Source organism: Diceros bicornis, chromosome 2, assembly GCF_020826845.1.
Source record: "Diceros bicornis minor isolate mBicDic1 chromosome 2, mDicBic1.mat.cur, whole genome shotgun sequence".
NCBI classification, from domain to species: domain Eukaryota; kingdom Metazoa; phylum Chordata; class Mammalia; order Perissodactyla; family Rhinocerotidae; genus Diceros; species Diceros bicornis.
In genome coordinates, this window is record NC_080741.1 from 62537886 (window position 1) to 62561616 (window position 23731).

At 40.6% G+C, this 23731-nt stretch overlaps 1 protein-coding gene across 1 annotated transcript in view; it reads left to right on the forward strand.

Moving 5' to 3' along the window:
• The first annotated feature begins 942 nt into the window (after positions 1 to 942).
• Positions 943 to 23731, forward strand: part of SYNPR (synaptoporin) — a 283741-nt gene continuing 260952 nt past the window's right edge. Inside the window, exons 1-2 of the mRNA XM_058562360.1 lie at positions 943 to 1057; positions 1171 to 1236. Of these exons, the coding sequence (XP_058418343.1) occupies positions 1040 to 1057; positions 1171 to 1236 (84 nt within the window). The 5' untranslated portion in view covers positions 943 to 1039. The remainder of the gene's footprint in view (positions 1058 to 1170; positions 1237 to 23731) is intronic.

Below are 23731 nucleotides of genomic sequence, written 5' to 3' on the forward strand. Positions count from 1 at the left end.
CGGCAAGGTTAGCAGACTGAGGAAAAAGAGCATGCATTTTAGAGGGCGGGCTCAGTCTTATTTATGATGAATTCAGGTGGCTTCATTTGGGTTGTCTCTTAGGCAAAGGATCTCAGTAGAAATAGCATGAATTTTAAAGGAAGTCGAATTCCAATCCCTGTTGGTCCTTATGAGCTGTGTTGCTTTGGCTAATTCAGCCTCACTATTTTCTGCTTTTAAAATGGGCACAATTATTTGCTCCTGACTTCACACAATGGCTATGAAGATTACCTGCCTGGCACACTGACCCATATTAAGATTAATTTGTTTCCCCTTCTGGGTTCCTCTGCCCTGCCCCTCTGCTTGCCCCTGGGGGAAGGGGCAGTGTTTACCCTGTTCTTTGACGTATCCCAGCACCTGGCACTGCCCGGCCACATGGAGGAAGCGCCATGAAGGCTTGGGGGAACGAACACTCAACAGTCTTTCTTTGGTGTTCAGAAGTCACCAGAACTCACACACCTTCCCATGTAAGGTGTGGGTGCCTTTCTGTTACCTGGAACCCCCTTCTTCAGGCAGGGAACCGTATGGCTGATGGTATCAGCCTGCTTTCCCCCACCAACAGCCCCAAAGTTTCCCCGGAGCCTGAGGGCAGCGGGCGCACGGCTGAGCCTGCACCAATGTCTGCTGGTTCTGCCTCGCCCACCTCCTCGCCCTCCCCTCTGGAGCTCGCAGCTGGCCAATGGCATCCTTCCCCTGGCGGCTTGGCTTTCTCCCCTCTCCTGCTGCCTCTCGCCCACCCCAGCCTTTCCCTCCCCACCCCTCGGCCGGCTCTGCTGCCTCCGGGCGCGCAGGCTTCGCGCAGCGCAGAGCGGAGCCGAAGGTGGGCGAGCCAGCGCGGGGCCCCGCTCTCCAGGCCCCCTGCCCGCGCCTGGCTGCTCCCGGCCTCGCTCCTCCGGCTCCTCCCGAAAGGGGGCTTCTGGCCCTGAGGACGAGGCGGCGGTGTCCCTCGAACTTCATTTCAAGGAAACCGGTGGGTGAGAAGAGCGAGCGAGCGCGAGCTATGGACCCTGTGAGTCAGGTAGGACAGGACCGGGCAGGGCGGCTGGTGCTGGGGGACCCGCGGCTCCGAGAAGCGCCCCCAGCCCCTGGCTCACGCTCTCTCTCTCTCTCTCTTGTCTCCTTCGTCCAAAGCTGGCCTCAGCAGGCACCTTCCGGGCGCTGAAGGAGCCCCTTGCCTTCCTGCGAGCCCTGGAATTGGTGAGTAGCGGCGTGTGTGCTGGGAGGGGACCGAGGCGGCGATCATCAGGTGAGGAGAGGTCGGGTGGGGTGCTCTCTGCTCGGTGGACGAATTTTTGCAGGCGCTGAGACGAGGTGTTATCTCACCTCACCGCTTGCAGACGCGCAGGGGCTGTTGAAAGGAGCCTCCTGGGGAGCTGCGGAGGGGAGCAGGTGGGGGAGCTGCCGCAGGGCTCTGGCTCTTCACCTGGGCTTCTGCGAGGTGAGGGCGTGAGAGGGACCAGGGACTGAGCGGAGTAGCTGGGAGGACTTGACCAAGCTCGGAAAGTTGGTCAGCACGGGGACAGCTCTTCGCCTGGCCTGGGATGCTGGAAGCACTGTGGTCAGCTCCTCTTTGGGAGCTCCAGCGAGAGAGAGAGGCTGCGAGGCTATGAAAGATGTTGGGCTAGACAGCGGGACCCCATCCTTCCATGTTGTTTCTCTGCTCTCGCCACTCCTCGAGCGCTCTTCTGATTTTCCCCCAGAAGAACCCCCCAGCCTTCTTTGTGTGCCTTTCTTCAGCGACTGGGCTTTAGGAAGTTAATTACTCTTCTGTTTTGTCTCCTTAAAAAAAAAAAAAAAACACCCCACAGTCCTATAGCAACTTGTCTATTGACAGAAGGGAAAGGCACAGGGACAGCTACTCACCAGACCATAGAGCAGTGTTAGTGTTGTTGGTTTGGATGATGGTTATTCAGAGTGAAATCTGCGGGTCACACGTTTCCTCTTGCTAGGAGCTCTGAAAGGCAAGCAAACCTATCTGAACAGAAAGTTCAGAGCCCGTCATGTAGCATTAATCACAGGCCCTACCACTGACTAGCTGGAAATTACGTAAGAGTGTGTCTGTCCTCCCAGATCTTAGCTCCAAGGGCTAATATCTGGCTTTGGCTACACTGCTGCGGTGCATGTTTACGTGGATGATCTACAGGATAATCACATTGGCCTTGTTTGTAGACCTGCAGAAAAACGCATGAATATATCAGTTTGACACAAATCAAGACAGCATTTGGAAGGCTGGAACTAGTGGGTCTGGGATGGCTATCCTAAAACTGTTTTCCTTACAGCCAAGTTAAACAAAGCAAGCAGTGCTCATAGGCCAGGAAACTTTCAGCTGATTTTCTTAGAATTCTGTCCACATTCATTCATTCAGCCATTCAATAAACATTCCCTGTGAAAGAGTGTTGTTGTTGTTGTTTTTTAATCAAAATAATAACTCCCTTGCCAAGCTGTTTTCTCTCAAAACAAAATTCAAAGAGCTGACATCATTTCTGACATAATCTCTTTTTGTCTCACATTGTGGCTTACCTGAAACATTAGTTTTGTATTCTTTTCAGTCCTGTTGCAATATTTCATTCCACTACTTATCATATAGCCTCGACTGCTATATTTCAAAGTATGGTAAACCTGGATGAATTTGTTTAAAATGCAGATTTCCAGACCTAAAATCAAAGTATTAGGAAGATGGGTGACTAGGAATCTGCATTTTAAACAAGCTCCCGGGATAATTCTTATACACATTAAAATTGGAGAACCACCACCCTAAGCTAGCTATACAAGGTCCCTCCAAAATTCAAAAGAACTTTTTACCTTAATGTTCTTGCTGTTTCTGTTTATACTGTATGGAATGCCCTCCTACCCCAAGCATAGAAAAAATGTTTGTCTTTTAACCTCAGCTTAAATATTACCTCCTCAATGAAGATTTCTCTCATGTTTGCTCCTTTCTCTTTTCTCTACCCCAAACTGAATGATTCATTCCATTCTTTGGGCTTCCATTACATTCATTCATTCATTCATTCATGAGAATTTATCACACTGCATTATAGTTGTTTTTTGTTTGTGTGTGTGTGGGGGAGAATTGCAGAAAATTTATTGCTTTTAAAATATTTACAGTCCTTCCTCTCTCCCTTCGGGGCTTCTCAGGCTCTACAGAGGAAGAGCTTTTGCTTGTAAATCAGTTATTAGCCTCTCGTTTGTGGAAGAGAACCTGAATAATGCACAGAAAACCCTTACAAAGTCAGTTAAGTTGGTTGATGTACATTTTAAAAGAGCTAATGTAAAGAAATGAGAGCAGAGAGACAGGAAGGTTAGTTACTGAGAAAGTTGAACGCAGCTTTAAAGTTGGTCGTCTTTAAAGTCTTTAAACTACAATCTTTTTTTTTTTTATTTATGCTGTAGAAGGAAAAGTGTGTGTAAAGATACACATTCAGGGATATTTACTGCAACATCATTTATAGAGGAAAGAACTAGGAACAACTGGTAAGTCCATTAACAGGAAAAATCATTACAGTATGATTTATGCATGCTGTGAAATATTATACTGCCATTAAAAAGAATCAGTTAGAGGCTGGCCTGGTGGTGGTGAAGTTCGCGTGCTCCGCTTTGGTGGCCCAGGGTTCCCAGGTTCGGATCCTGGGTATGGACCTACACACCACTCATCAAGCCGTGCTGTGTCAGCATCCCATATACAAAATAGAGGAAGATGGGCACAGATGTTAGCTCAGGGCTAATCTTCCTCAGTAAAAAGAAGAAGATTGGCAACAGATGTTAGCTTAGGGCCAATCTTCCTCACCAAAAAAAAAAATAATAATAATAAAAGAATGAGTTAAATTAATGTACGTTGACCTGGAGGTCAATATATGTAATGTGTCTGATAAAATTAAGTGAGAAAAAATGAGTTAGTATTTGATAAAATTGTTGAATGGAAGAAAGTAATTTTCATTCTTTTAATCAACATGTGAAAAATTTATTCCATCAGATTTTGAAGTAATGTATAGAGGACAATACTATTTTTGTAAAAATAAAAAAGAAAACACAGTTTTGTGTGAGTGTGTGTGTAATTTGTATGAGCATAAAGTAAAGTATAAGCATATACTAGTGAACTGTTAAAATTGATTTTTTTCTGAAGAGTGTAATTTGAGGTGCCGTGGGAGAGAGAAGAGAGAGAGAAGGAAAGCTGTGGTAAGCAAATGATAGGCATATCACTTGTCTACATTGTACACATGAGTAATTCTTAAAAATAACTCATATTTTAAATGATTGCCTATGGATTGACCATATGAAGTGGTATTACTTCCAAAGACATCCTCCGCGTTTGGATTTATAGCCTTAGGGGGAAAATGCACGTTATTTATATGTTCTTTGCCTAGGAAGGGCTCGTGGAAACAGTAGATTTAAAGTCTAAGTAACATAGAAAAGTCAAACCTTCAGGGAAAAGCTTGAGCCGATTTCAAAGACTTTGAGGCAAAACTCCCAAATCCTTAATCTCTACTTAAATGAGGTCAGGGGACTTTTCACTATCTTTCAGGTCAGAATAGAAATTCAGGACATAGCACTGACTCTGGTCGTCTGTTTTATTTATTCCCTGATGATAAAATAGGTCCAGCAAATCTTAAAAATCATCATTTGGAAATGATTTTATATATATATATAAATATATGTATATATATATTTTTTACCCCATTTCTCAGACTTACTTTGAAAAATTAAGCTGTTTTAGTCCTGCCTTCCACTGATCATTCTTATTTTGCCACTTCAGTACTTTGCCAATAGGACTTTGGTCTGCTTTTTTTTTCCTTTTAAAAAATTTTTTAGGCACATTCTTGCTTCTCTTTTCTGTTTACAAGGCTCTGGATTTGCACCTGTGGGTTACTGTGTAATGGAATGTGGGGGACCCCAACACATCCATATTGTTCAGGACTAGAATTGGTGCAGATGTAAGGGCTTCAAAAGGACTTCAACTCCCCAAAATGATATTTGCTTGGTTGGCATCGCCCTCCAACACAAAGCTACAAGTCCAGATTCTGTCTCCATAGAATTAACTGCTGGGTCAACCTGCCTCATTCCTCTAATCCTTATTCTTTGACATCCATCTCCAATTTTGCTCTACCGTTCCTGCTGCAACCCCTGGACTTCACATCTCCATTCTGCCTTTTCTTTCTGCCTTCCCAAAGGAGGCCAGCTAATGCAGAGATGCGGGGTGTCTAATATGTGAAGTATAGGTCTACTTGATTTAAATGGAGGCACCTGCTTTATGTAATCTTCATTCCTGAATCTACATTCTGAGCTATGTTTTCCAGGCAAACATCATACTGCTTACTTGAAATTAATAGCATTTATAATCATGTTGTTGATAATAACAAAGTGAAACATGATTATATAATATAACGTAACATAATATAATGCCACCATTTTAAAGTCCTAATGAGAGAAGTAACTACTTTTGTCACGCAGGCTTCCTATGAGGCACTATATTTCAGTGCTTTCTATGCATCATCTTGTGGAATCTGTATGATTCTCACATTCCCATTTCACTGTGAAGCTCAGGGATGTTAACTAACTCATCAAGGATAAAATTGTAGGAAATAGCAAAGCCAAGATTTGAGCAGTCTCTCTCCAAACTGTACGCTCTTAAATGCTACATTTTCGGCTTCCTTCAATGTGGCAGGCACCTGCTGTACCTTATCCCTAATCCTCAAAGAAACTTTAAAAGGCAGATGCTATCCTATTTTGCAGTGTTTATCTCACCCACTAAGATATATACTTGAGGCTTTTTCTGGAAATGCCAAGGAGTGTTTGTATTTAGAGATGAATTCAACAGATATCAATTGTCTTTTATATTCAGTTTTATTTTCTGTTGGTTATTAATTAACCAAGGTAGAGTAGGTTCTAATTACAAACTAGTATCTTTTAATATAAATTATGTAGAAAAAGACGTAAAGCCAATAGTTTAATCTTATTTTATAGTCTTTTTTTTCTATTTTCTTAAAGAAGTCTGTGTGCATGAGTCAGATAACTCTTTTTTCCTAAGTATAAACAATTCTAACATACGACTTATTTAAATTATGAGCAGCAATCTGCCACTGAGAGTCTTATGTAATTTCAAAGCTACATTAATGTGGATTTAATTATAACTTTCCAGCCTCTGAATTAGTGACAAAAATCATGTGCAAATGGAATATGAATCAATCAATACACTTCCATAAGGGAGCAACTCCCCAGTATGCTAATGGATTCACTACTTAATGCTTTCCTGAGTTTATTAAGACAGTTGGTGTTTGGCCCCACAAGTACCGAAAAAAAGAGAAAACTACTTCTTATGGATTCGAATCCTAGTTTTATTCTTCAATAGCTTGGTGGCTTTGGGCAGGTTATTTAACTTCACTAGACTTCCTTTTTCTCATCTATAAAATGGGACTGGTAATAGTTCCTACTTCAGAGGGTTGCTGTGATGATTAAATGACTTAATCCAAGTAAACCACCTTGCACAGTTCCTGGGCTATAATTGCTCAACAAATGATTATGAAGGTGATGGTGATGATGATGATGATGATGATTTGGGTGATTCTGGTGATGATGAAAAAGGAGAAAGTAGAAATCCATCAGAAGGTAATTTAGAACATTATGGCAACTTCTTCCAAGTTACAGTCTTGGCAAAATTCTGAAGCAGAAAATCTGTGTTCACATTTGTGTGTACCTCTTTTGAGCCCCTCTTTCCCTATATCATGCTGCCATGGTTATTTTTACCATAGCATGAGTGACTCTCCAGAGACTTGCACCTTGAAATATTTGCATTTCAAAGAGCATTCCAGACAGGCCAGTGTTGAACCTAAAGGAAAATATCTAATGGAAGAATTGCAGGCACTTGGTTCCCAGGAATTTTTTGTTGAGTTGTAGGGAGACAATTTTCCTGATCTTTCTCAAATCATAATCCACAGAACATTGCTTATGCTTGAAAAAGCTACAGTGTATCCAACTGAGTTCTCCAGGGTGTGGATGAAGGTCCTCGTAGGGTCAACAACAGGCCCTTACTACTCATACCCTAATACTCTGGTGTACCTGGACCTTGGGAGTCTGCCAGATAGGAATAGGGGGAGAACCATGGACTCATGCTCAAGTAGAGGCATCAGCCTTAGTTCTCTGTTCCCCAGAGGATTCACATGTCTCCTTGATCCAGCTAAGAAAAATAGTCATGTGTTAGTAGAAAAAAGTGCTAGAAAGTCTCTAAGGAATGTGTGTACAGAACCGTGACCTCCTTTGAGTCTTCATCTTCTGCAGGCATGTATTTAATCTTGGCTTTATTTGTAATTATCCTTGTTCATTCTATTAGCTTAGCCTTCCCTTGAGAACCTCAGTTTATTCACCAGACTAGTGGAGACAATACCCCTTGCCTACCTTTCCATAGTGTTGAAAATTTCAAGTGAGATCAAGCATGTAAAAGCATTTTGTAAACTATAAATGTCCTCTAAAAGTAAAAGATAATTGTGATCATGATGTCGTGATGATAAAGAACTACTTTTTTCCAATCCATGTGACACTGGGCAGTGTAAGATAATTGCCTTAGAACGTAGGGTGAGGTGTGAAGTGTAAGTGCCTGATCTCTGCTCCTTGAGGGGCTGAGTCCGTCCCAACCACTGTCCACCGTCTAGCCTCTGCCCCAGTCTCTTTGGTCTCTTTGGAACCTACAAAAGAGAAGGATGATAACAGTTGAAACTGACACATCATCAAAATCTGGCGGAGGTTTATCCCCACCCCATTTAGCTCTCATGTTAGTGCCATTGAGTTTATTCTGACTCCTAGTGACCTTGTGTACAGGAGAGCTGAACCCTGCCTGGTCTTTTTGTGCCATCCTCTCACCTTATGGCGCTATTATCAGGCAATGCTCCACTGCTATTCATAGGGCTTTAATGGCCAATTTTTTCAGAAGTGGGGGGCCAGGTCCTTCTTCCTAGTCTGTCATAGTCTGGAAGCTCCGCTGAAACTTGTCCACCATGGGTGACCCTGCTGGAATTTGAAATTCCAGTGGCATAGCTTTCAACATCACAGCAACATGCAGCTGCCACAGTTTGACAACCGATAGATGAGTGGTGTGATTCCCTGACTGGGAAACGAATCTGGGCTGTGGCAGTGAGAGCACCAAATCTTAGCCACTAGACCACCAGGGCTGGCTTTTAGCTCTTATACTGAAAGCCAATTTTGTGCTCTGTACAAATTTCACACTTCTTAGATGTTTGGGGGCCTGGTGATGGTTTCTTGCTGGTCTGATAGACTTTTGCACAGGCTTGGAACACTCTGCTTAGAAAACTCTCCTTCTCTCTTCTCAGCCAACCTCTTTTAGGTGGCAAATTCCTTTTGTGCTTTCAGGTGTTAGCTTAGACATCACTTCTTTTGGGAGGACCTACCTATGCAGGATAAAGGCAGCTTCCTGATGGTTCCCAGAGCACACTCTTCAAAGACTTGTTTACGTTTTAGCTCTTCAATCAGACTAAATGCTCAGTGAGGGCAGGAATCTTGTTTAGTTTGTTCATCAGTACATGCTAAGTATCTAACTTAATGTTTGGCACATATTAGGAACAACTCCGGGAATATTCACAAATCTCACCAAAACATCTAGGGTGTAGATGCTTAGTAAATAAATATTGGTTGAAAGAAGTCAGGGAAGAAGGGAGGGAGGAAAGAATAAATGAATCATTCCAATCACCATTGGATATGGTGTAAATTTCCCTTCATGATCTCCATTGTGAAGAGGAACTGTAAGGAATCCTATAGAAACAATTGTCTAGCTGTTAGTCTTGGTTGTGGAGAAAAGTAACTCACATAGGCTGATTCAACTGTCAAGAAAAGAGGGCAATTGTCGGCATACCCACTGCACAATGAGAGAGGAGAACTCTTACAGAAATAAGAGTGTGAGGATTGAAACAGGCCCAGGCCTCGTGTCTTGGGTTCAAGGCAATGCCTTAGCAAGAGTGCTGCCATTATTGTGTCTTGCCTGCTGTCCTGCTTGCCTTCTTTGTGTGTTCCCTTTCTGCTTCTCATTTAGCTTATTCTTCCCATGATTCTAATCTAATGTCCTAAGAGAAGGAAGATGATTAGCTCAGCTAATAATTTTTTCAGTTTGGACACAACTATCAGCCCCAGGCCAGATCAGGCCCTTGGGTCCAGTGCCCGTTGCTAGTCCTGTCACTTGTGTCCTGAATAAAAAGGATCATGAGATTCAGAACTTGACCCCCTAGACTGTTCTTTCAGCTGGAGCAGCAGGAGGGACAGTTCTTTGAGTCATGGGCATGTTAGGCACAGTGAGAGGTTTACATGTCTGGTGGAAAAATAAATGATTTTTTCAGCAGTACTTCTTCCATTAAGGTAGCACAAGCAATTTTCTCAAGGAGATGTTGCATCTTTGAGATTTGGGGAGCAGCATTCCCGGAACTCTCTCTGATGACGGGATCATCTGGTGGATTCACGCTGATGATGTGAACCGAGGGGGTGTACCTTTGGCACTTGAGCACACGGGGCTCCACTAGCTTGGGCCATCTTGTTCATTAGTTGAAAAGCCTCTTCCTGAAAGGAATGCTGGGGTTTTGCCTAGTAATGAGAAAGCCCATTTGTGAAGGAAAACGTATTTCCCCAAACCACAAGCACTTCATCATTGTTCACATATTGATAAGTTAATTCAACTCTGGCTCTTAATGTTAGAAGACTACATTAATTGGTACGTTAATTATTTTTTGTGTTTATTAATGTGGTAGAAACAGAAAAACACTAATGTGCATGTTTTTTGCTTTAAATGTAATAATATTATCCAAATTAAATTTTTGTGCTGAATATTTACTCGTGAAAGAGCCTTGGCTTGCCTGGTGTGATAGGTGCTGTTTATTTGGGGAAGAGGAAGCAAGGAACTGGTTGACAAGCAAGAATCACTATGAAACAGCTGGAAGGCAGCATGGTCTTGAAGGAGCGTGAGCTTTGGAATAAGCCTTATGCTGGAATCCTGGCTCTTCCTTCCAGCCATGGGACACTGAGCAGATTGCATAATCATGCTGATCTTTGGGGTCTGCAGCCATCAAAGGAAGATCATGAGAGCCCTGTCTTTTGGTTGCTGTGAGGATTAGGTAAGATAGAGTTTGTAAAGCCCCCAGCAGTCTGGTTCATATTAAGTCTCCCTAACTGTAACTGAGGAAGAGGTTGTTAAAGGTGATGATATGATATCTATATTAAGCATTCCTAAAATTTCTACCACAGTACAAACATAAACCTTGCTCAATATATTATTGCCATATCATTTTTTATTTCTATTAATATCTCTCCGTTGGGAGAACATTGATTGTGAGATGATCATAAAATACACACAAATAGCATTAACACTAATACATAAAGTCAAGCACTTTATTAAGAGCTATACATGTATTATTTCATTTAATCTCACACTTACCTTTGAAAGATCAAACAATAACCCGTTTTTATAGGTGAAGAAACTAAGGCCTAGAGAAATCAAACTACTTTCCTAAAGTGAAACAGCTAATATGTGATAGAGCCAGAATTTGATTCCAGGCAATAGGATGCCGGACTCCTCGATCTTAATCATTTTTCTGCATTGCCTCCCATTAATAGTGATCACTCATTACCCCTAGGTCTTGAAGTTAAAGGATTCCCCAATGAAAACAGCAGGGACAATATATATATAATTTCTTCTTAAAGTCATGTCTTCTCATTCCTAATTCAGTTCCCTTTCTACTATCTCATGCAGCCAGAGCACAAAGCAAAATTTAAATGTCCCCATAATGACTAGGGATATCCAGACCGTCTCAGGGACCTTTTACTTCTCAGAAATGCTCGTATTCCATGAGAAAATTTTACTGACCTTGTGTATCTTTTCTATCAAAATCTTTATTCACTGATCCATTGTATAAAGAAATTCATGTTAAGGAACATATTGTTAAAACATGCCTATAAAGAGTTCTGTAGAGTTCAGACAGAATCTGGATATTTAGCAAGATTGTGAACACTTAAATTCCTTTCGGATGCCTGATAAATTACTCAAGTCAAACAGGTTCCCTCATGGATGCAGGAGGAGTAAATGAATATTGTCTGCCCATTGTGTGTGAGCTGCCATTCTTTGGGTTTATTATTTGGAAGGATTTGTGTGCCAAATAAGAAGACACACCCCCTATGGCTTTAACAAGAAGTGCTCGCACATCCATCTGGTCTACCATGAGACTGCCTGGCTATGCTTTCATGCCCTTAATTCACCTGATGGTTCTGCCTACACCTGATAGACAGTTGGCATTCCCCCCTGGGATGCTTCCTGAAGCTGAGATCCAGAAGAACTGAGAAGGTAGGAGAGTTAGATTGGAAGAAAGAGTGATACTGGAAAATAACCAGGCACAAACCCGTGATCTGAGTGAAGAATGGAGATCCTGGGAGATATTTAAATGGGAAAAGCAGGTAGCTGGATGAGTAGGGATTATGATTGTGACTTAGAGTGTGCTGGCCCTAGAACCACAGACCTTGGGTTCAAACACAGACCTTGGGTGTGTTCAGGGACAAATCAACATCTCTGAGCCTCATGTTCCTAGGGATTTTACCTACATCAAAGATACGTTTAAATGATAAAAATGAATTAATGACTGAGAAACTTTGGACAAATGCCTTCATCTCCCTTCTCTCAACTTCTTGAACTATAAAATGGGGATAACATCCACAACATGTAGTTGGAGAATAAAATGAGCTCACGTGTACGAAAGTTGCCATCAGTGGGCTCAACAAATGTTGACTGTCCCTGAACCTAGAAAACTAAAGCTCAGGTATCTGGGGAATCTCGTCTATAAGAGCTGTGCCTGGTGTTACCTTTAATGTTCATCTACAACTGCAGTTGCTTGAGGAAAGGGCGAAGACATATTTTCATGTTTCATAATCATTTATTAGAGTTTATATGAGGACTTCTGTTGTCAGAATCACATTTCAGATTCTCTTTTTGAAGGAGTTGAAAGCAAAGCATGATTATTACATATGTTTTTGAAATTTATTTTAAAAAACTTGCTTCCTTGGTTAAAAAAAAACAAAGAATGTGTGAAATTGTTAGTGGCATTAAACTCTAGCTATTCTAGGGGAAAAGGCTATGTTTACTAGCAACAGTAGGTAAATTTGGCGTGTAAATATTGTACTCTCTCTCTTTTTTCTTATTTTAAATTGCTGGCTGATTTTTGTTTTCTTTTTAATGCCTGGCTTTATTCATTCCATTTCCCTCATTTGGTAACAGAAAGAATACTTGGGTTTGACTGTCAGTTCCACCACTGACAAGCTGTGTGACCTTGGACACGTTACTTAACTTCTCTGGGTTTTTCATATTTATGAGGGGAAAAATAATAATAACTAGCAGGCAGCATTGTTGTGTTCATTAAATAAGATAACATTTGTGAAGAGTGATAGCACATAGCAACCATTCAATACCTGCTATTTCCTTTCCTTCTGTCCCTCAAAATATGTTTTACTGCCAATGTGTGAAAAGAATAAATGGGAAAATTCACAAGAGTCTTTTGTTTCTCTAGATGTTCCTGGATGTTTTCTCTTTCTCACATGTGCACACACACACACAAACACATACATGCACACACACATTCTTTGTACTAAAGGCTATAAAGAGCAGGTCTACATAAATGTAATCAAGTGGGACAGTAAAATTTGGCAGGTGTGGTGGGCAAGGGAAAAATGCTTGGACTAGATTGTCAAGTCCTAGACATGTGTCCAAGACACCTTGGAGCCCCAGGCTGTGTCTAGGCTTTGGCAAGGTGACCATGAATTTGTGAAGCTGTTTTCTGAAAGAAATAACATACTTCTCCTTATAAGAAAGAACAGGGCCAGCCCTGGTGGCCTAGTGGTTAAGTTCAGCGCAGTCCACTTCAGCAGCCCTGGTTCTGTTTGCGCGGACGGACCTACACCACTCTGTTAGCAGCCATGCTGTGCTGGCGGCCCACATACCAAAAAAGTAGAGGAAGATTGGCACAGATGTTAGCTCAGGGCGAATCTTCCTAAGCAAAAAAAAAAAAAAAAAAAACAACAACAAAGCCCCCATAAATAGTGGGAGTTCACTATAATGGCTGTAAATTAGCGAGCTCTTGCCATGTGCCAAGCTGTATGTACTATGTTAGTGCTACCTATGTTATATACACAATTTCATTCATATCTTACAATGACCTTATGAGGTCCACTTGCCCGAAGTTACATATGAAGCTGATAAGAAAGTGATCAAGGCAGGGTTTCCAGCCGTGTCTGTGACCCGCTGGTTCTCCCATGTCTGTGATGATCCAAACATACTGAGTCTATTTGTATTTGGGAGTTAATTTTGTTGACATGCTATTTAGAGCCATTTTATGCGTAAATAATATGTTTATTTAAAATCACAAAAATCTAAGCAAAAATTAGTAAATAAAAATTATCTAGTGTGCTTTAAATCTAAGGTTAATATTTCGAAAAATATTTTTCAGACATTTGTATGTTCATGTACTTTTATTTCTGCAAAAATGATCTGTTAGATTACTAGGGCTGCCATAACAAAGTACCATAAACTGGGTGGCTTAAACAATAGAAATTTAGTGTCTCATTGTTCTGGATGCTAGGAGTCTGTGATCAAGGTGTGGGCAGGTTTGGTTCTTTGTGAGGGCCGTGGGGGATATTCTGTTCCATGCCTCTCTGGTGGGTTTCTGCCAGTTTTTGGTGTTCCTTGGCTTGTAGATGATGCATCGTCTCAATTTCTGCCTCTTTCTTCACATGGTATACTCCCTATGTGTGTATCTTTGTTCAAATTTCTCCCTTTTTATATGACACCAGTCATATTAGACTAGGGCCCACCCAGCTGCAGTATAACTTCCTCTTAACTAATTCCATCGGCAAAGATCCTATTCCCAAATAAGGTCACATTCTGAGTTACTAGGAGTAAGGACTTTGACATATGAATCTTGGGGGAACACAATTCAATGCACGACCAATGGGTTCTTAGAATAAACACTATTTGGTCACCTGCTTTGTTCTCCTTAATATATTATGAGTGTATTTCTGTGCCACTAGAAAAGATATCTTTCTCCATAATATTGATGGCTATATATGCTTGTACTGGAAATTATTTAACTAATCTCTAATTTAAGTAGTTTCAAATGTATATTTTATTATTTTTAAAAGAACCCCTCTTTAAAGATAAATGGTTATTGTACTTCGATTATTATTTACTTAGGCCATTTCTAGATGTAGAATTGTTGGCTCAAAAGGTTATGGATTTTTAGGGGCCGGCCTGGTGGCACAGCGGTTAAGTGCGCGCACTCTGCTTTGGCCGCCCGGGTTTCGCAGGTTCGGATCCGGGTGCACACTGATGCACCGCCTATCAAGCCATGCTGTGGCAGCGTCCCATATAAAGTAGAGGAAGATGGGCACAGATGTTAGCCCAGGGCCAATCTTCCTCAGCAAAAAAGAGGAGGATTGGCATAAAATGTTAGCTCAGGGGTGATCTTCCTTACAAGAAAAAAAAAGGGTATAGATTTTTAGAGTATTTGAAACAATTGCCAAATTGCTCTCCAGTGAGGTAGTACCAATGTGGGCATTAGCAGTTAAATATTTTTCCAATTTCATAGATGAAATCTTGGTTGAATTTGTACTTTAATTTTGCAGTGAGATCGTGTATTTTTTCATAAGATTGTTTATATTCTTATTTTCATTTGGAAGTATTTTAATGAACAGAATGGATTTGTAAAGCAATAGCCAAAGCTGCCAAATTCGTGACGCTGTTCACGTGGATTTTTATATAAGCTGCTGCCTTGATCTTTCTAGGTCGTTGTCCTATTCCACCATTTGGAAATTATTTAGATTTCTGTACTCTGACTTGGGTAGCGAGGCAAATACTAAGTCTTCTTTTCTCTGAATCATTAAGTAAGAAGAGATTCATGTCATTTTTGAAATACCAAAGGTAATTACTATTGTTATAAATCTTTTATAATAAAAATAATTTATGTTTATCATTCTATTTGCATTTTATTTATATTATTATATGTTATACTTATTTACCATAGGTAACTTATTATTTTACTTTAAATGATACTCATAAATGTTGGTCCTTATTCAGTTCTTTCTGAAATGTGAAGTTCGTGTATGTGTATGTAGTATCACATTTACACAGATTTATACGGTACCTACTTCTGGTTTGAGGCACTTGGAACTTTACTGATTCTTTTGAAGGAAAGGCAGAGTGGATAGAGCGTTATCGCATCATCTGAGGAATCCTCGGGTGTATCTGGCTCCTGATTGTAGAATGCCCTATCAATAAAGTCAGTTCAGCAGCTGCCTGATGCCAAGGGCATTTCCTCTCTTTCTTGGATCCCGTTTCTGACCACACTTGCTGTTAATAGAGATAACATTATGGATGCACTCTGCCTCTGCCTCACATCTGGCTATTTTGGGCCACCATGGCCTCTCTGTGAATTAAAATAACAATTGTTAACATTCATTGTATCCTTATTGAGCTCCAGGCCCTGTGCTAAGTACTTTCTACATGTTATGCCATTTAATTCTAACAGCTCTCTTAGAATGTATGCATCATTATTTCTCCCCTCTTTAGGCAGGGAATCTGAGGCTTGGAAAAATAAGAAATTTTTAAGTGTGTACAGTTGATAATAGAAGGGCTGAGATTTGAACCCAAGTCTTCTGTGCTTCAAGAAGACACTATATGCTTAACCTAGCAGTTAGTAGAGGAAGAAAAGTTCTGATTCTCTCCCAGAGACCAGATCCCTGTGGGAAGAGCCATCCTAACCAACAGGCCTGCCATCCATAGCCCTAAGTGAACCAAGGTTAAGCCTGATGGACAAGCCCGACCATTTAGCCAGACAACAGCTACCTGTCAGGGAAACATCCATCAAGGTGGTGGTTTGACTGAACCTACTTATTTATCTCAATTAGGTAGTGAATTCTGTCAAGAGCAGAGAGAGCAAAATTCTTAAGTTCTCTCTGCAGTTCAAAGTACTTTTTTAAAAAAGTGTTTTCTTATGAGTTCACTTGATAAAACAATAAATGAAAGGATGGTTTGATTTGATTTGAATTGATCTTATTTTATTTGTATAAATCAGAACCACAGTTGCCTAGGCAAATAATGGAAAATGCTTAAAAAGAGCCAATGGGACCGGATGCTCCCTGCCTTTTCTATTCATCAGTAATTTCTCTGCCACCCTTTAACCCAGCCCCATCTGCTTGTGAAAATGCAATGATCCTCGAGCTTGCAAATCTTTTGTTTTATTGATCTGTTTTGGGAGATACTCAGTTTCCTCTCCCATGTTGGTTAGCCTGCCTTTGAAGAACTCGGGTAACATGCCCAAGGCCACCTGGCTGGTAAATGTTAGAGCCAAAATGCCAACCGGCTCTGCTGGGGGCAAGGCAGATAACGCGTGAGGAAGCAGGAAGCAGGCTGCCGTAAGAGGCAACACTGGTGACAAGAGGTGTTGGCACACTGGAACATGGATTTCTGCCTATAGGAGCAGCTGCTTCAGCTCCAGCCAGTTATTAATTGTTGCTGAGTGGAAGCATAGGCCCAATGTGTCCAGACATTTTCACTTTTCTTGAGAAAACAGAAATAAGGATTTTCGTGCTAATCTTGGGAGGTCTTAATGTTGGAAATGTGTTCCCTTTTTCAAACATTATGACGCCCATTCTTTGTAGAATAAACAAATTATGGCTGAATTCTGGATATGTCCCATAGTCTCCAGCTTGTTCCCACTGCGTCACAGAGTCTTGGCACCCTGGGGGCTTTGTCTGTTACCCCTAAGGACCTGCCCCAGTTCTTCCTGCACAGGAGGTTCTTAGGATCCATTTGTCTGATGGATGAATGGGAAATTTGGTGTTCAGAAATTAACCCTAACTTAGTTTTTGAAATGATGGAATTATTGAATCCAAAGATCTCTTTTGCCTTCCTTCAGACAAAATAAAATTTTTTTGCTAGGTCTCTAGGAAGCCTAAAAATATAGGGACTATGTCTTGGGCCAAAACCTTAATGGGAATGGAGGCAATGGCTTATATATATTAGCAATGTACCACAGCTCCGGGTACCACATAATACATTGAGTAGAAATGGATTTCTCAACCAGTGTAATCTCAAAGAATTCTCTTTATAAAAAGTGCCGTTTAATTATTTGTGGTTTAAAGAATCAATAAATCCTAATGGAGGAGGATTCTGAATATCTATTCAGAGTAGGCCTGTCCAACAGAACATTCTGCAATAATGGAAATGTTCTATATCTTCACTGTCTAATACAGTAGTCACTAGCCACATGTGGCTATTGATCACTTGAAATTGAGGGACTGACTGTTTAATTTTAGTTATTTCTTATTAATTTAAATTTAAATGCTAGTGGTTACCATATTGGACAGCACAAATGTGGAGAACTAACCCATCCATCTGGTTTGCAAGGGGAGTGTGCTGGCCTTCAGCAAATAACTTAGATAGGGACAGGCTACTGTGTAGTAGAATATCTTCATTGTGAAGTGGCTGTGCCTTAAAATTTTCATTTTTACATTTATTGTTCAACATGCATCATACAGTACTGGTGGCAGGGAATTTTTCAAGTCAACTTCTAGAAATATATTAGACCCTGAATTTTCCAAACTTCACCAGTTCTTTAGTTTATGCTTTTTATGCATTTTATATATTTTCATATGTTTGAGTTTTATACATTTGTACATCAATTTTATGCATTGAAATAAGAAGATAAACTAATAACCTTTTCTATTTACTCTTGATATGAAGCAAGATGACAGTTGTCTAAGTTTGCACTATTTTGTTAGCACAGAAATACCCCATATAATAGTTATGGTGTTTTAACGAAGCTATGCATTTTATTTGGGAAGCAGATTAAAAGCTACAAAGATTGCTCAATATTATGTGATGCAGAGAAATTAAACAGTTTCATCAAGGTTTAGTTAGCAAAAAATCCTGCTGAGACATTTATTTGTTCTGTGATTAGCAAGGTAGCCTGGTACTGTTTTGACAGTAGCCATGTGAGCAGTACCATTAACATGCGAATGCACGTTTAAGGGGAATCAGAGAAGATAATCAGAATAAAGAGAGCAACAGGGGTACAGACGCATCACGATTGTGGTGTCAGCCATATGAACAAGACCCAGGAATGTGCAATTGCTCATGTATCACATAACCTGCCCCGTTTCAGTCACCCAGTGACAGTATAGAATTTTAGAGTTGGCCTAAGTGTCCTAGTTATGCAGTGTCTTAGTTTGGATTCCCCCAAGAGCAAAACCTAAGTCAAAGGTAGCCTCTGTGAGGGTAATTTATTGGGAAGTGATCCCAGGGAGCAGGAGTGAGGGATCAGGGCAGTGAAATCGGGAAGGTGGCAAAACCAAAGAGTCCAGTGCAGAGTTGGTCATCCCTGCAGGAGACAGTTGCTCAGGGGCTTCCTGGGCAGCCTCATGCGATGCATCTCAGAACTATCCACCTTGGGGACAAAAGGGTGAAACAGTAACCTTTTGGCTCCCATCCTCCATTAGTCAAGGGTGGCCTCATGGAAGTTAACTCCTGTCTTAGTTTGGGTTCCCTAAAGCAGACTCTCAGATAAGGATTACAGTAGTTTATTTTGGAGATAATCCCAGAAAACACTGTTAAGGGAGTGGAAGTAAGGCAATAGAGAGTACTTTATTTAAAATATTACCACTCTTGGCAACTGCAGGTCAATCCCCTGGGAGACTCTGGGGACCAGGGTAGAACATGCATTGGCTGTAGTTGTGTCACCTGGCTACTTCTGTGTGCAAAAGAAGCTGGGAAATGTAGTTTTCAGCTGGACATGTTGACACTTCCAACAAAATTGTTATTAAGGAAGAGGGAGAGAATGGATCTTGCGGAGAGCGTTATACCAGTCTCTGACACAAATACACAATAGGTATTCTTCAAATAGTTGCTGTATTCTCCCCTTTGCTTTGGCTGAGCTTATATTAAATTAAAAGAGAGAATCCATTCCGATTCTTCAGTGTATCAGAGATCATTAAGCAGAAATCACTTGGTTGCAAGGAACAGCAACCCATTCAAACTGGCTTAGGAAAAAACAAAGCAGGATAGGAGGGAATCAGAGTTATCTAAAGGCAAGAAGTTAAGTCAGGCTTCATGAGAGAGAGGGAAATGAGACCTGGGAGCTGGAAAATCAGCAAAAGTTTTCCCGTATCATCTTGCTAGGTGCTTGTTATAACTGGTCTTTGCTTTTCATTGTGTCTTGGCTCCATTTCTCTGACTTTTACTGTAAATATCTTGCTCTGCTTTTTTGTATTCAAGGAAAACAATATCTGCCCCAAGCCTGAATCTAACCTCAAAGTTCGCGTCCAATACTGTTGCTCTTGGCACACATTCTCAAGAGAAGGGAAATGGCTGACTCAGCCTCATGTATGGCATAGTTCAGCCAGGCGCCTGTCTCCAGATTTGGGGAGAAGGGCGGGACCACGTAGTATACAGAGTCTAGCCAGCGTTGGGGGGAGGGAGATTCTTCAAGAGGGGACAATGGCTGGGGAGAAAATGGTTGCTTTTTCTACTTCACCAGTATTAACGTTTTTGAGTATGGGAAAATGCGAAGTTTATAAGAAAGCAAAGTCCCAGGCAGTTGGTAATCAAAGCTGAATCACAAACTCCCAGGAGAGTGATGGTAGTGGTTTCACAATAATTGAGAAACCAGCACAAACAAGGTATCTCTGTGGGTGGTGACAGTCGTTTAGATATTGGGGATACTAATCTTCAGACTATCTCCTGTGCAGCAGGATGCGGAACTTCCATGTTTTGAATGTAGCATCATTGAATTCATTAATCATTAGAGGTGCTTGGTGTGAAAATTAGGAGCAAATGATGAGTGTCCTTGATTGCAGAATTGGGATATGTTTTTCACTTGTGGTGCTCAAGAGTGATTTGGATATGTTTTTGATAACTGTTCCAAGTTTCCCTGCCTGTTTCAGAAGAACTCTTCACGGAAGAGCTGGTGGGGGTACAAAGATGGGGAGAGGGAGAAGGAGGGAAAGTGACTCGCCTCCAAATGATGCCTTGCAAATCATACTGTGGCAATTGACATTTTATAAAATTTGCTACCCAGAGCCCCTTTTTAAAATCTACTGTGTTCTGAGTTATGAGTGTGACTTCTAGAAGGTGTATTGCATCTATCTATCTATCTGTCTGTCTGTCCATCTGTCTGTCCATCTATCCATCCATCTATATCCATCCATCTATCTGTTATCGATCGATCTATCTATCTACCTACCTATCTATCTATCTATCTATCTATCTATCTTCATTCTAAGGTAGTGTCAACAAGGGACTGCTGACTCAGATGTTTTGGTTAAATAAATGTGGCGTGGTGTTGGTATTAACCAGCTTGGTGCCAACCTTCAGGTATGCTTTAAGGATAAAGTCATTATGGTGGACTCTGTTGGTCACCCGCCCAGATTCCCTTCACCAGGCTAGTACACAGTGCTCTGCCCCTCCCTTAGCTGTTGCGAATGTTGATTTCTAACAGGTCAGAGCTGCCCCTTCTCTAGAGAATTGCTTTTGACTGAATGGAAGCCACCTCACCCAGGAACTTACACTCTGCCCCAGGGGAAACCTATAGCCAGTAACAGTCTAGTACTGGGGTACGCAAGGCTGGTTCCCTTGCCTCAGAGTGGGACCACCTCTGGTACAATTCACACTTTAGACCACCTGGTGGAGTCAGGCTGAAGCTGGTCTCTAGCTGACACCATATCCTTGCTCAGCTCCTTCCCCTGCTCTCTCCTCCTTCCCTCTCTTGCATTTCCTGGAGAGCACTCCTCAACAAATCAAGAGTGCTAGAATCTCTATGTCAGGCTCTGCCTCGGAAACCTGATCAACGATAAGAACGTTACTGTAGTTAGACCTTATTTTGAAAACAGCATATTGGCAAAGGAAGCTGTGGAGGGTTCTGTTTCCGTGAAATAGTTCCATTAAACGCAGTGAATGTTGATTTAGTGAAAAGAGAACTGGACTTGAAAATCCAGGCTTGAATCTGTGCTGGGCCAGGTAACCTTAAACAAGTCACTTTCTGAGCCTCAGCTCCCTCATTGGAAAAATGGGAATACTAACCTTTCCTTCATCATATATTACTCATCTGGTGTTTTGTAGACATAGCCTTTCTTTTCAGTGGTGTTACTGTGACAAGCTGGAGAAATAAATCTGGATATTTAGATAACGCTTTGGATGACCTTTAGTTATGAAATGTGCTTAACACAGTACCTAATATAGAGTAGGCCCTTGGAAAGTGTTGTGAATTTTGAGCAGTTGTTTTTAAATATTTATACTTAAAGAGACATACATTTGTAACTATTGGCTAACTTAAAAGACAGCTCAAGCCATAGAACAAAATCTAGAAAAGGCTCCATTACAAGGATTTAGCTATTTTTTTTTTAAGTTGGATTGGTATAGAAAAAGTGGGTGGAGGGCATTGTTTACCATCTCATATTGAGTTTGATGCATACACCAACATTCATTATTTTGGAAATTTGCTAAAGTGTATGAACAATTAAAATTTCTTATAGTATTCCTTCACCAAAGGAAATGATTTTCTGTCCTGAGGCTGTGATATGAATCTTCTGAACATGACATATTATAATTTATACATTCCTTCCAAGTTTACTGCAGCAGGCTTGTGCTTAAATACTTATGATTTAATGAGGAAAGTTGAACTATTTTAGAAAATTCTCTGTAGAAGCTTAGCAGTAACTAGCAGGTGAATGCTTATGACATGAATTTGTGGCACTTCTGGATTTTATAAAGTTCTCATCTTGTCTTCTGCTGCCCAAAGAGATTCAAGTGCTCACCTGTGGTCTAATGAATTAATTTCACTCTAATATTGAAAGTTACCATAAGCTTCACTGGAATGTATGCTTCATGAGGCTGACCTTGTCTGTCAACTTCATCTCTACAATTCCGTTACCTAGAGTGGTGCCTGTTTCATGGTGTGGGCACCCAAATATTTCCTAAATGAATGGATGTATGAATAAATGAATTAGTCGTTTTCCCACCTGAAATGTCATTTCTCATCAGCATCCCTTGTTTCATCATTTTCTGCCCTGTTGAAATTTTACCTCTTCTTCTAGAACCATCTCAAATTCCCAGATTGTTCCTTTACTTATTTGAACTTCCATAAAAGAAATTTCCTCCTCTGCTGTGGGAGACTCATGGTTTCCCTGTCTGTCCTAGTGAGTTAGGCTGGTGTTTCTCAGTATAAACTAGGCTTTGCAGCAGGAATCTATTCCTCTTATCTTTGGAACAGATAAGTAAGAAGGAAACACAACTTTTCAGAGCATCTCCTTTGTACCAGACAATACATAAGGGGCTTTATGTCTCCTCATCACTCCCTGTAAGGTTGCTATTATTTTATAGATTAGGAAACTGAGTTTTGGAAATACCATCACGTCCAAAGCTGCATGACTAATGAGTTGTAGGAACAAGATTTAAATCTCAGTGGGCCTGACTCCAAGTTCATTATGCTCTCCTCTACACCTACTTTATTTCAATGGTCTTCAAATTACCTAGGTGTAGGACGTATTACATTCTTCAGTAAAAGAGGATTTTTTATCAGCGTTTTTAATGTATTTATTCTTGTTATTGAAATAAAGCACCAATAATATTCAAAAACTACATTGAATAAATATGCGTAATTTATCATATTTTCTTTAAATCTTTGTTTCTTTAAAAATAATCTTTGCCTTTTTTCTAAATACAAATGTAATGGATAGTCATCATAATAAACTTAGAAATTAACAGTGAGTACAGTAAAGAATTCACTTTCAAAAATGTATATTTTCAGAGGTGACGATCATTAGTTATAGAAATTTGTAAAGCATTCGTGTAGAAATACTGGCTTTGCAAATATTCTACCCTGTAATTCTGAACTCAGAAAAAAAAATCTGAGAGTAAAATACTCTGTATGACCTTATCACTTCTAAACATCAGTGTGATTTTCATGGTGCTCTGTAGATGAGTATCCCTTTCAAGCACAGTGATATAGAGGTAGGGAGGCCTAAGTTTGGTCATCAAAGACCTTAATCTGGGTCCTAACTCGACCACTTACTAGTGTTGAAATCCTGGACGAACTACTTCCATGTATGGACTTCAGGGTGTTCAAATGTAAATGAACACGTTAATACCTGTTTAGCCCACTTCCCGGATTTTGGAGATCAAATAGTATGTGAGCCATGTGTGTGAGCACGCCCCCTGAAAAATAACTCGTTCTATGCATAGAAGGTAATTTATCCTATGGGGTCAGACAGATTCATGTTCAAGTTTGAGCTCAATTACTTCCAAGTGTGGAAAAGTTTTTTAATCTTATCTGTAAAATTGGGATAGAAATGCTTATGCCATGCATTTATTCTGACCTTGAAATTTTAAAATGCATGTAAAATACTTAGGAAAAGGCTAACTCTCAGTAAGTACTCACCAAAGGATAGCTACTGTGAAGAGTTACGAAAAGCATTGAACGTGGACTTCAGTTTCTTCTATTCTCCCTTTATAAAAATTCATTATCACTTCATATACATCATCTTTAAACTCTACTAGAAGTTTTTGGTTAGGTTTTTAAAGAAGCTACATCATTGTTTGGTGTTACCTGGTCTTTTCCCATAAAGCAGAATGGTCTTTTTGAGTTTTTCCAAGAGAAAGGTGAGTTATCTGGAGACA